The sequence below is a fragment of the Mustelus asterias genome, chromosome 21 (assembly GCF_964213995.1).
Source record: "Mustelus asterias chromosome 21, sMusAst1.hap1.1, whole genome shotgun sequence".
Taxonomy (NCBI): Eukaryota; Metazoa; Chordata; class Chondrichthyes; order Carcharhiniformes; family Triakidae; genus Mustelus; species Mustelus asterias.
In genome coordinates this window covers 78,405,819-78,418,919 of record NC_135821.1, presented here as the reverse complement: position 1 = coordinate 78,418,919, position 13,101 = coordinate 78,405,819, and the positions used below count along the sequence as shown (strand labels likewise).

General features: G+C 41.7%; 1 protein-coding gene across 1 annotated transcript in view; it reads right to left on the bottom strand.

The window, feature by feature from the left end:
* LOC144509436 (myomesin-2-like) overlaps positions 1-13,101 on the bottom strand; it is a 118,877-nt gene that overhangs the window by 50,528 nt on the left and 55,248 nt on the right. The window contains exons 14-19 of the mRNA XM_078238314.1: positions 12,111-12,294; positions 10,885-11,059; positions 9,779-9,900; positions 6,264-6,448; positions 4,648-4,774; positions 3,882-4,060 (exon numbers count right to left, since the gene is read on the bottom strand). Coding sequence (XP_078094440.1) covers positions 3,882-4,060; positions 4,648-4,774; positions 6,264-6,448; positions 9,779-9,900; positions 10,885-11,059; positions 12,111-12,294 — 972 coding nt within the window. The remainder of the gene's footprint in view (positions 1-3,881; positions 4,061-4,647; positions 4,775-6,263; positions 6,449-9,778; positions 9,901-10,884; positions 11,060-12,110; positions 12,295-13,101) is intronic.

The following is a 13,101-nucleotide window of genomic DNA, read 5'->3' as shown; positions in this document are numbered from 1 at the left end:
CAGTCTTGTGAGAGCGCGGCCGGAAATTCTACTCAAAGAGTTAGATCACAGAGCAGCTACCATCTCACTGTTTGGATGCCTCCACCTCAAACAGCGCTGAATGCTGCTTCAATTGTTAGGTTTAAGTCTTAAGATTGACACATTTTTATGGAGCAAGGGTATCAAGGGTTAAGAGCCTAGGGCAGGTACATGGAGTTAGGCGACTGATCACCCATGATTTTATTGAGTGGGCTCGATGGGCTAAATGGCCTCCATCTGCTCCTACATTCCACCAAATTAACTACATAATCAGCATAATCAAGGACCTCATGGACATACTCTCTTCCACCTTCTTCCATTGGGAAAAAGATACAAAGGTCTGAGGACAGGTACCAACTGACTGAAGAACAGCTTCTTCCCTGTTACTATCAGACTTTTGAATGGACCTATCATACATTAAGCTGGTCTTTCTCTTCACCCTATCCCCTGTAATGGCAACACCATATTCTGCACCCTATCATAGAGTCGTAGAGTCATAAAGGTTTACAGCATGGAAACAGGCCCTTCAGCCCAACTTGTCCATGCCACCCTTTTTTTTAAACCCCTTAAGCTAGTTCCAATTGCCCGCATTTGGCCCATATCCCTCTATACCCATCTTACCCATGTAACTGTCTAAACACTTTTTAAATGACAAAATTGTACCCGCCTCTACTACTACGTCTGACAGCTTGTTCCAGACACTCACCACCCTGTGTGTTTAAAAAATTGCCTCTCTGGACACTTTTGTATCTCTCCCCTCTAGTTTTAGACTCCCCTACCTTTGGGAAAAGATATTGACTATCTAGCTGATCTATGCCCCTCATTATTTTATAGACTTCTATAAGATCACCCCTCAGCCTCCTACGCTCCAGAGAAAAAATCCCAGTCTATTCAGCCTCTCTTTATAACTCAAACCATTAAGTCCCGGCAGCATCCTAGTAAATCTCCTCTGCACTCTTTCTAGTTTAATAATATCCTTTCTACAATAGGGTGACCAGAACTGTACACAGTATTCCAAGTGTGGCCTTACCAATGTTTTGTATAACTTCAATTATCCTTTCCTTCTCCCCTCTGTACTCTATGAATGGCATGTTTTGTCTGTATAGCACGCAAGAAACAATACTTTCCACTATATCCCAATACAAGTGACAATAATAAATCAAGTCAAATCAATATATTCCTTGTTGCACAGATTACAAAATTCCCCGGAGGTCTATCATTCACCCCATATAAAAACTCAGTCAATCGGATAGATAGCAAATCAGGAGGGAAACTGTATAAAGTGGGTCCATTAGTTATTTTGCTGCAATCCCATCATCAACAGAAGAACTGGTTTCACTATCTGTCAATCTTCATGATTTGACAAATAGCACAGAGGCAATTAGCTCCCAGAGCAAAAATGAAGAAGAATATTTCATTGCAACATCAGAAATGTCAGTATGCAGATAAACCAGTTCTGTATATCTTTGAACTGAATCATTGAAATTCTGAACCAGTCACAAGGCTTGTCTTTATTACCAATTTTAAACTTACGAGAACAGATGCAAATAAATATGTTACGTATATAAGTTAGGCTCCAGTAACATTTTGGCAAGTTAATGTTTTTCCCCTTTCCTGCACTGTATATTGTTGCATATTTGCCTGCAAATGTTAGTCCCTGTTCAGACTCGTATAGGAGGTGGAGAGGGAACATGTCTTGTAAGTAGGTCATATCTTCCCTCGGGTTCCCCTCCTGGTTAGTTTCCTCCTTAACACACACAGTGCCCCAAGCAGCAGTAGTCCAATGGAATCCAATCAGCTGTGACTCCCAGTTGTTGGCCAGTTCCATTCCTCCAGCTGCTAACCTTCCTTCCAGCTGTTAACCTTTCGACCCGACTCTCGACGATAGTCCAAATTCTCTCTGCCGTTTGAAAAGGCTGCATAGATTCAGTGAAAGGGGATTCATCACAATCAGCTGTGTCGGGAGAGTGAAATACTGGCCAGAGTTCTCCCACCTCACCCATGGCTGGGATTATCTGGTCATAGAAACATAGAAATCATAGAAACCTCACAGTACAGAAAGAGGCCATTCGGCCCATTGAGTCTGCACTGACCACAATCCAACCAAGCCCTACCTCCATATCCTGACATATTTTACCCACTAATCCCTCTAACCTACGCATCTCAGGACACTAAGGGGCAATTTTAGCATGGCCAATCAACCTAACCCGCATGCCTTTGGACTGTGGAAGGAAACCGGAGCACCCGGAGGAAACCCACGCAGACATGAGGAGAATGTGCAAACTCCACACAGAGAGTGACCCAAGCCGGGAATCGAACCCAGGTCCCTGGAGCTGTGAAGAAGCAGTGCTAACCACTGTGCTACCGTGCCGCCCACTTTTTTTTCTTTTTTTTTTCTAAACCTACCTGACCACATCCTCACCAATCCACCTGTTTTAGATGCATCAATCCCAGACAGTATTAATCCCAGACAGTATTAATCCCAGACAGTATGGTCCCGCTGCTGTGAAAGGAGATTTGGCTGTGCGCCAAATTCTCCATTCTTGCTGGCAGTGGTAGTGGGGTTTGTGAGACCGGAAAATTTCAGTTACTGTTTAAATATTGTAACTGCTGCACAACCCAAAGTCATGATGTGGAGGGTAAAGTCACAGAGGTTAGTAATGAACCTGTTCACGTTAAAAAAAAGATAAAAAGAGTTTGTGCCAAATTCGTGATGGTGAGAATTTTGAAGAAAAGAAGCTTTCTAATATTTTACTGTCTAATCTCATGGCAACATAGGAACGGGAGAAGACCATTTAGCCCTTTGAGATTGTTCCTCCTCCATTCAATGAGATCATGGCTAATCCACGGCCTAACTTCATGTACCCAAGCTTCATTATGTATGCTTGGCTAATAGCCCAGATAACCATTAGAGTACTAAAGCAGCTGAACCACAGAGAAAAAAAAACATCGTTTGATTGACAGCTCAGGCTCTGATCTCTGCTGTCAATTTCACAATGTTTGTTTATACAAGTTTAAGTGTTTTTGATCTTTGTGATTTTTGTTATTGATATTTTAAAGGGTCTGAATGATTGACACTTCTATTAGATTGCAGCAAAATGACACAGCAAAAAGTTATTAATTAATTACTTTTTTAAAAGATTTTTAATATATCCTACTGTCACTGTACTTAATTGGTTCTAAACAGTGCACAGTGGGTCAATGGGCATGGAAGCACCATAGCTTGGCATGGGGGCATGAGGGGACCTTTTGAATTGACCTCTTAAAAGAACCTGTCATGTAGACTCGGGTTCACATCACCTCTGAATAGCTGTGAACTATGACTCTTCAAAAAACTGGCCTGACTCCATGAAGAATGCAGAAGAGTAGGAGATACCCATTTCCACAATGCAGCTGGTTGGTTCAGGAGTGCTAGGTGTGGGCTTTACAGGAAGAAGCCTGCGTCCTTTAAAGACATTCCTGAAAATCAGACAACTAGGAATGTGGTTGGGAATCCTGGAATCAGGACCCACCCGCCCTTTTTAAAGGGATGCTAAGTCATTGCGACAGTGAAAATAGAGGCCTTTGTGTCTAACGTCGCTGTGAGATGATCTGTTATATTTTTTCTCCCTTCTTCCGCTTGGGAATCTACCTGACTTTCCCTCTTCTCCCTCCACAATGATATGGCTGATATTAGGACCTCCCACATGGGAATTGACTGGAAGCCTATATCCTAACAACCTGTGGAATTATGTTTGAAATCTGATTAATGTTGTTGAGTCCCTCAGGTAGAAAGTGCCACTAGACACATCACTAGCTAGATGAACTGAGGTAGCTTGGTGTAGGGAAGGAAAGTCCCTGCTTTCAAAACATCATTTACAAACCCTCATGTGTGCTTCAAGTATCGGCTTGTCAGTTAAGGATTTCCAGTCTTCCAAATCAGTTTCACACATCTCAACGATATAGCCGGTTACTGGCTCTCTGCCCGTGTACAGTGGAGGTTCCCATAAAAGCAACAAAGAGGTGCTGCGAACCTCAAGAAATCTCACATCAAAAGGTGGCCCTATGGGAACAAATGGAAAACTTATTTTGAACTTTATTATGCAAATGATCAGTTCCAAACAAAGGCAAAGAACACAAAAAGGGAAAAGTGTATCACATGCCAGAGTAAGAGGCTAGTTCCGTTTGTTAGCACGTTTTGATAAACAACATCATTCATTTTGTTTATAGATGCTCAAAATCAGTAAGGTAATGATGTCACATGGAACAATGCAGGTTAATTCAAATGTCATAATGTACTGAGGAGTGTTACAGAGCAAAGTGAAGACACATTTAATCATGGTGCATCTGGGATAAAATATGGTTGTAATTTCCATATCCTCACATGCTTCTTGGTGTGAAATATTGAAGGATTTGCAGGTAGTTTAACAGTCTGATAAGCTAGGTCTTAAACACTCCTTCCATAGCTGTAAATAATATTAGCCGATATGGCAGTTAGTACTTGTGGCGAGAGTATTTCACAGGCTCCCACAACCACGAGGCATTCTGTTAGAGCCAATGCAAAATCAGGAGTGAGAGCTCCACTCTCTAATATGATAATTATTGTGTTAGCACTAAATTTGTCTGAAACATGAGGAGGCAGCAATTCACCAGGCTGTGACATTGTCCATTCTTCACATTTAAATTGATCGCTGGCTTCAGATGGTTGTCCCACACCAGCCCAGTTCACTGCAAAGGCACGGAATTGATACAAAGAGCCTTCTGTTAAGTTTTGGACCTTCGGAGGAAAGAATAGCAAATGTAAATCACTATTCTGGGGAGAAATCCAATAGATTACTCTGGACTGATGAGTTTTCAAACTAGAGTCTTTCTATTTCGCTTTCAAATAGCTATTATCACTCTTCAGTTTTAATCATCCATGGGAAGAAGAAAAAGATTTGAAAGAACCATTCCTTTATTTAATCTTTGCACATGTCTCCATCATTTCACTGCCAATTTCATCACTCTGGTATAAAGGCCACATAATGAAGGATACTCCCAGTATCATGTTAGAAGCTCATGTCAACTTTCTCTCCATCTTGTTTGGAAAACATCTGTCCTAAACTTTGCCAGATGTATCAGCAGACTTTCAAAACACAGTGGGCAGAATTTTATGGCCTCGCTCAAGCGAGACTGGAAATTTCTGCCCGTGGTCAATGGACATTTCCATTGTCCGCCCCTCGCCCACCCTGATTTCGTGGTGGTCAGGTCAGTAGAATTTCGGTGAGTATGTTTCTCTGTGTAAACCAACATTTTGTCATTTCATGGGCATTGGTGGCTGGGGCAGCATTTATTACCCAGCCCTAACTGCCCTTGAACTCAAAGGGTATTTAAGAGTCAACCACAACCAGGTAAAGACGGCAGATTTCCTTTCCTAAAGGATATTAGTGAACCAGCTGGGTTTTTAATGACAATCAACAATGGTTTCATGGTCATCAGTAGACTTTTAATTCCAGACTTTTATTGAATTCAACTTTCACCATCTGCCATGGTGGAATTCGAAACCAGGTCCCAGAACATTACCATGGGTTCCTAGATTACTAGTACAGTAACAATACCACTGCACCAATGCCTCCCATCCTTTAACGAGGAACAAATCAAATGCATTTGAATGCTTAAGGTGCATATTTAGTTGGTACGTTTTCCTGGAATTGTTGGTGCATAAGGAAGTTAAAACTAGAGGACACAGCCTCAAAATAAAGGGGGGTCGGTTTAAGACAGAGTTGAGGAGGAACTTCTTCTCCTAGAGGGTGGTGAATCTCTGGAATTCTCTGCCCACTGAGGTGGTGGAGGCTACCTCGCTGAATATGTTTAAAGCGCGGATGGATGGATTCCTGATCGGTAAGGGAATTAAGGGTTATGGGGATCAGGCGGGTAAGTGGTACTGATCCACGTCAGATCAGCCATGATCTTATTGAATGGCGGGGCAGGCTCGAGGGGCTAGATAGAACATAGAACATAGAAAAACTACAGCACAAACAGGCCCTTCGGCCCACAATGGCCTACTCCTGCTCCTATTTCTTATGTTCTTACTCTATTCTCATTGATGTGGCATTTTATATTCATCTGTTATTTTGAATTCATCTATTTATTGAAGTCACCATCTGGAGAAAAGTGTAGAAACTGGACAGAAGTACCAAGATGACAGTTTGCATTTATTTCATTGTGGCAAAACTAATTACAAAAGCATAACATAAACTGAGTCTAAACTTGGAGTCTTAACTTACCTTGTAAATCTTTGCTTTTATAGGTGTAACATTAACTTCATGCCAGTCAGCTTCTACATCACAGTAATCCAAGAAATAGCCCAAAGTTTCTGCTCCAACAGGGAATTTTGGTTCCTTCCAGCCGATCACAATTTCATTTTTCCCAGAGTTCAGTTGTGTCAGGCCATAAGGAGCTGAGGGAAGAGCTTCACAAGAAAACACATGCATAAGGTCAGGGTATACGAAAGATTATTGCTCCATCCAATCTGACTCCTCACTAGTCTAGCAATTTGAACTGACCACACGTTTCTCTTCAAGATAGTTGTCCAATTCCATCTTGCAACAATCTGAGCTAGCTGTCTCTAAAACTTCCATTGGTTAATTGTTCCAAAATCTCATCTCCCTCTCAGTAACATATTGATTTATTATGTTCCACCTGAATCTATCCTTTATAGTTTGCGTTTTCTCCCCTTCTCTTGCTATTCTGTATAAAATCAAATATTCTTGACATCTATATCTGAGCCAAATTAGTCCATAATATCCTCTCTCCACCTTCTTTCCAATGAAGAGGTAAGTTAATGGTGGATCTACCCCAATATATTTTATCATTTAGTTGCCTAATAGTTCTGTAACTCATCGTCTGTCTTTTCCCAATCGTACGATGAGAAGGAAAAGAGAGGCTTTTAGCAGGTACAAGGGGAGAAAATCGGCGGAGGTGTTAGTGGAGTACAAAAAGTGCAGAGTGGAGCTTAAGAAAGCGATTAGGAAAGCAAAGAGGGAATATGAGAAGGCTCTGGCTGGTAAAAGTAGGGAAAGTCTCAAGATATTTGGAGGGCCGAAGGGCCTGTTTCCTGTGCTGTACTGTTCTTTGTATATTCTATAAGTATATAAATGGGAAGAGGATAACCAGGGAAAGAATAGGGTCCATTAGGGACAAAGGTGGCCATCGGTGAGTGGAGCCAGAGGACATTGGTAGAGCGTTGAATGAATATTTCACATCCGTCTTCACCCCCAAGAGAATGAGGACAATGGTATGGAATTCAGGAGAGAGGCTGTGAGATTCTTGAGCAAATTGACATAGGGCAGGACAAGGTATTAGAGGTGTTGGCAGTAATCTCCAGTTCTGGATGAATTGTGCCCCAGGCTGCCGTAGGAGGCAAGGGAGGAGATTGCAGGGGCCCTGTCCCAAATTTTTAATTCCTCTCTGGCCATGGAGCAGGTGTCAGAGGATTGGAGAACAGCTGATGTGGTTCAAATAATAAATAACCAAAAGAGAAAATGCTGGAAAATCTCGGTAGGTCTGGCAGCAGCTGTATGGAGAGAAAAGAGCTGATGTTTCGAGTCCAGATGACCCTTTTGTCAAAGCTGTGGTTCCACTATTTCACAAGGGTTGTAGAGATAAGCCAGGAAACTGCAGATCAGTTAGCCTCATGTCAATGGTAGTGAAACTAGTGGAGAAAATTCTGAAGGAGAGCATCTATTTCCACTTGGAGAAGCAAAGTTTGATCAGGGATAGACAGAATGCCTTCATCAGAGGGAGGACATGTCTCACCAATTTGATTGAATTTTTTGAGGAGGTGACCAGATGTCTTGATGAGGATAGTGCAATTGATGTAGTTTATATGGATTTCAGCAAAGCCTTTGACAAGGTCCCACATGGGAGACTTATAAAGAAGGCAAATACACACGCAATACAAGGTAATGTGATAAAGTGGATTCAAAATTGGCTCAGTTGTAGGACCGGTAGTTCTGTTTGTGAACAGAATTCCCACTCACCTGAAGAAGGGGCTTAGAGCTTCGAAAGCTTGTGTGGCTTTTGCTACCAAATAAACCTGTTGGACTTTAACCTGGTGTTGTTAAACTTCTTACTCAGTTGTAGGAGACAGAGGTTGATGACAGAAGGCTGCTTTAGTGACTGGAGGCCAGTGTCCAGTGGCATACCACAGGGAAACTTGCTGGGTCCCCTATTATTCATCATTTACATAAATGACATAGGTGACCATATGGGGAGTAGGATTTGTAAGTTTGCAGATGACACAAAGATTGGCCGGTTGGTTAACAGTGAGGTTGAGTGTCTTGGGCTACAAGAAGATATAGACGGGATGGTCAAAGGGGCAGATAAGTGGCAGATGGAATTTAACCCTGAAAAGTGTGAGGTGATACACTTTGGAAGGAGCAATTTGACAAGGAAGTATTCAATGAATGGCAGGATAGTAGGAAGTTCTGAGGAACAAAGGGACCTTGGCGTGTTTTTCCATAGATGTCTCAAGGTAGAAGGGCATGTTAGTAGAGTGATGAGAAAGGCATATGGGACTTTATCAATCGAGGCAGAGATTACAAAAGCAGGGAAGTCATGTTGGAGTTCTATAGAACTTTGATGAGGCCACAGCTGGAGTACTGTGTGCAGTTCAGGTAGGCTGAACTCTCCCTACAAGGTGATAGGCTATTGTTATGCCAGGCATTTGGACAGTCCTAGACTTGCGATGTTTCCACACTCGCTGGATGAGATTTTCCTACTGGATATCATCCCACAATTTGAAGCTGGTAGCCTGGTCTCCACTTATTGTCTGCAGTCAGGGTTGAAAACAATGATGACAACAAACAAGACTCTTCCATGTTAAATAGTTACATGATCCCTGAGCACATTTCCTCGTGTGGCTCATTGTCATACATGGGACGTTTCATTGCATTAAAGGTACAATATAAATATAGGTTGTTGTTGTAGGCAGGTTTCAAGCTCTATACCTGCTGACTCAGAGGTGAGAATGCTGGCACTAAACCAAAGGCTCACTCCAACAATGGGACTTTGAGAGGGAACAGGATAGTTAAAATATTAATAGCGGCTTGTTTCTCCCACTGGCATGGTCCAAGCTAGAGATATTGACCTGTTCTCATTTCCTCTACAGTAATGGTGTTTGGCATGAACACAACCAGACTTCACTCTCACTCTTGGTGAAGTGTAAAAGAGGGAAATGTTTTCTTGCTTATCCATTAGTGAAATCATCCCAGGTAGTAACAAATATTGTGAATTCAGCACAGGGAAGGAAAATGATGAAAGTTGATGGAAGAGCTGGATAAACCTACTGGAAATTATAACTCATTTTTTTCTCAAACCAAGCGAGTATCTTAAAATGTAAATGTTAAGTAGCATCAACATCTCCATCCATTATCCCTCACAACACTCAAAGTTTTAAACATCATCAAATATTTTCCATTTTGTTGTCTACCCCTTTAACATACTTCATGGATTCTACAAAACAAGTCATTTTGATAACTGAACTCTGAATCTGAAGTTTTTAAAGACACTGATTTCTTTTGTACTTTCTTATAGAGACTGAAAAATTACTCCCATTTGGAAACACAATCTATTTGTCGAATTCTGCAGGGCATGGTTAAAAAACTTTGGGACTTGAATGTGTAAAATGCTGTTCCATATTTGGAAATGTATAGCTGAATGTTATAATGACTGAAATTTGACTAACACAAATGATTCTCTGGCAATTGATTATTTTCCAAAGCTGGTAATACACACTCACAGATGGCATTGTTCACCACGATGGGGGTCGATTCCACGGAATAGTCACTGAGTCCTGCTGGATTGACAGATTTCACTCGAAATACATATTTCTTTCCAGGAATGAGACCATGGACTGCAAAACTAGCACATGGAAACAGACATGATTGTAATGAATTAACTCTGTATTCGAGTGATGCAGCCACTGTTGTAACTCTTTGGCTCACCCATTTCTCCCTTTACTTTCACTGCTCTGCATTACCTCAACCAAGCTTCCATTCTTCACATGGGAGTCGAGAGAATGATTGTCAGTCTTTGGTCAATGGGTAACCATTGCAGTTAAGGCTGACCTGTGAACACCTGACAACCACACAGTTGAGGTTCACCTCAGAGTCTCTGTATATGGTGACCAGCAGCAAGCCCCTGATCGACATCTTTCCTCCTCCCAGCCCAAAAAGGTCAATGGGTAATTGTGGAATTCCAACAAAAGTTCCAGAGGAGATTAGTTAGGCCAGGAACTGAACCTGGTCCCGTCCATTCTCTATTTCAGTCACTGATTTCATTTCTGCCTATTTCTTTTAATGAACAAAAACAGGGTGTTGGGATATCACTGGGTACCTGACAGAATGGCTTCACCTCAATGGAACAAGGAAATTAGCATACAACTGAAACTAACGCTAATCCCTGAAGCAGCTTTAGTGAATGAGTGTACACTTCAACGTATTCTATGAGATGTGAAGCACTAATTGGGACATTGGGAGATCACAAAAGGCTTGGTATTGAAGATTTCCTTTCCTTTATTTAGGGAAAAATAATTACAAAATATGCAGAGGTGTGAGAAAAATCAGATATTAAATATATATATCTCCTGGATGAGAACTTGGCACATCATAACATTCAAGGCTATGGGCCAAGTGCTGGAAAATGGGATTCGATGGAAGTTCAGGTGTTTCTTGCGTGTCAGTGCAGACCAGATGGGCCGAAGGGCCTCTTCTACATTGTATGATTCTATATTTTTACATGGTACTGCGAATGAAAATTCTTTTTAAATAGTCATTTTTCAGGTACAATCAGCTCTCCTACAATGTTCACCGATGCTTCGTTCTAACAAGATGACCACCCTCTCACCTCTTTGAACTGATAGGTTTATTGTTGCAAGTTTCCCAATTGTTTGTCCCAGCCTCACAAACATAAACATAGAAACCGAGGAGTTCGGTTTCATCTTCAGGCCCTTTCCACAGGACAATCACCGAGTTCCGTGTGTCTCTCACAGGTACAATGTCGTGTGGTGGAGAAGGTGCAGCTGAATAAGAGAAAGATAATTCACACGGTAATCAAGTCATTCATACGTCATCAAGAGGCAATGTTTAAAAGGGTGAAGACATTTAAAGGACAATGACCACATGTGAACGCAATTTTCCTTTTCCTAAAGCTATCAATATTTCTGTAAATTGCTCAGTGACAATTTATAATAAATTTGCAAGGGGTTTGACTATACTAATTTAGCAAATTAATAAAATTTAGATAACTGGAGAGTAATAAATGCTTACATCAGGATTATGTTTGGATGAAAGATTGGAGGAATTAATGGACAATAATTCAGATCATTTACATTCACAGTTTACATTAGGTTTGTGCTGGGATCAAAGATGTGTTTACCTGGCATTGACCACAAAGTGAATAAACTAAGTAAAGAGTTTATTAACCTGTTAGGTTAACCAGCCCAAAGATGGGCATGTTAGGTGGATTGGCCATGCTAAATTGCCCCTTAGTGTCCAAAAAATGTGCGCATTAGGTGGATTGGCCTTGCTAAATTGCCCCTTAGTGTCCAAAGATGTGTGGGTTGGATTTGATTTGATTTGATTTGATTTTTTATTGTCACATGTATTAACATACCATAAAAAGTATTGTTTCTTTCACGCTATACAGACAAAGCATATCGTTCATAGAGATGGAAAGGAGAGAGTGCAGAATGTACTGTTACAGTCATAGCTAGGGTGTAGAGAAAGATCAACTTAATGGGAGGTTGGTCCACTCAAAGGTCTGACAGCAGCAGGGAAGAAGAAGGATGGATTAGGTATGGGAAATGTGTGAGGTTACAGGGATAGGACCTGGGTAAGATACTGTCAGAGAGTCAGTGCAGACTCGATAGGCCAATTGGCCTCTTCTGCTCTGTAGGGATTCTATGACTCTATGGTATCACTGGACTACATGTGCAGGAGAAGCTCTATATTATATTCATGTCTGAGAGCAATATGTTAAACTTTCATCCCTGGATTGCAGTTGGATCAGATCTATATGTACCTGGATTGAATTGAATAATGAATAGTCTTGTTACAGTTGTATGATTTTACCTGGGGTTTGTCCAAGTGAAGCGGCTGCAGAAGGCTGGGATGGTTCACTGATCCCATATTTATTGGCAGCTCGGACTCTGAAGCAATATAACTTGTTTTTTAATAAGTTAGTGACAGCAAATCTCGGGCAGCTCACAGGAACCTCAAGGTTTGCTCTTTGCCAACTGCTGCTTCCAGCTACTGACTGAAAGGAAAGAAATACCGGTTAAACGTGAATTTAGAGATCGATATTTATATATAAACAAAAGATTTATGACTTTACTTAAAGGTCACTGAGTGAAGCATGCGTATTTATAGACTTTGCTTTAAATTACACCAATTAACATTTCCCAGCAGTCATTTTTCAACACCTGACACATTGTTGAAATATGCAAAACTGTGATCAGTTGATCAAAATTTGTTATTTATTTTCTTTCTATTTGAAAAAAGTTAGATCGACGCACTTTGGTGGCACAGTGTTTAGCACTGTTGCCTCACAGCACCAGGGACCCGGGTTTGATTCCCGGCTTGGGTCAGTGTCTGCGTGGAGTTTGCACGTTCTCCCCGTGTCTGCATGGGTTTCCTCCGGGTGCTCCGGTTTCCTCCCACAGTCCAAAGATGTGTGGGTTAGGTGGATTGGCCATGCTAAGTTGCCCCTCAGTGTCAGGGGAACTAGCTAGAGTAAATGCATGGGGTTATGGGGATAGGGCCTGGGTGGGATTGTGGTCAGTGCAGACTCGATGGGCCAAATGGCCTCTTTCTGCACCGTTGGAGTCTAAGATTCTATGAAATGAAAAGTATTGAAATTACAGGAAGTTAGTTCAAATGGGCCCAGTGTCGATTAGACAAGCTGTTCAGGTTCATTAATCTGTCATCTTTTTTCCTGAATCCCTAATGAGACCAGTTTCGAAAACCTCCGACCCCGCCCGCGGCCGGGATTCTCCGGTGCCGCTGCTGCGAATAGTGCTTTGGCTGAGCACCAAATTCCCCATTCCCGCTGGCAATGGGGCAG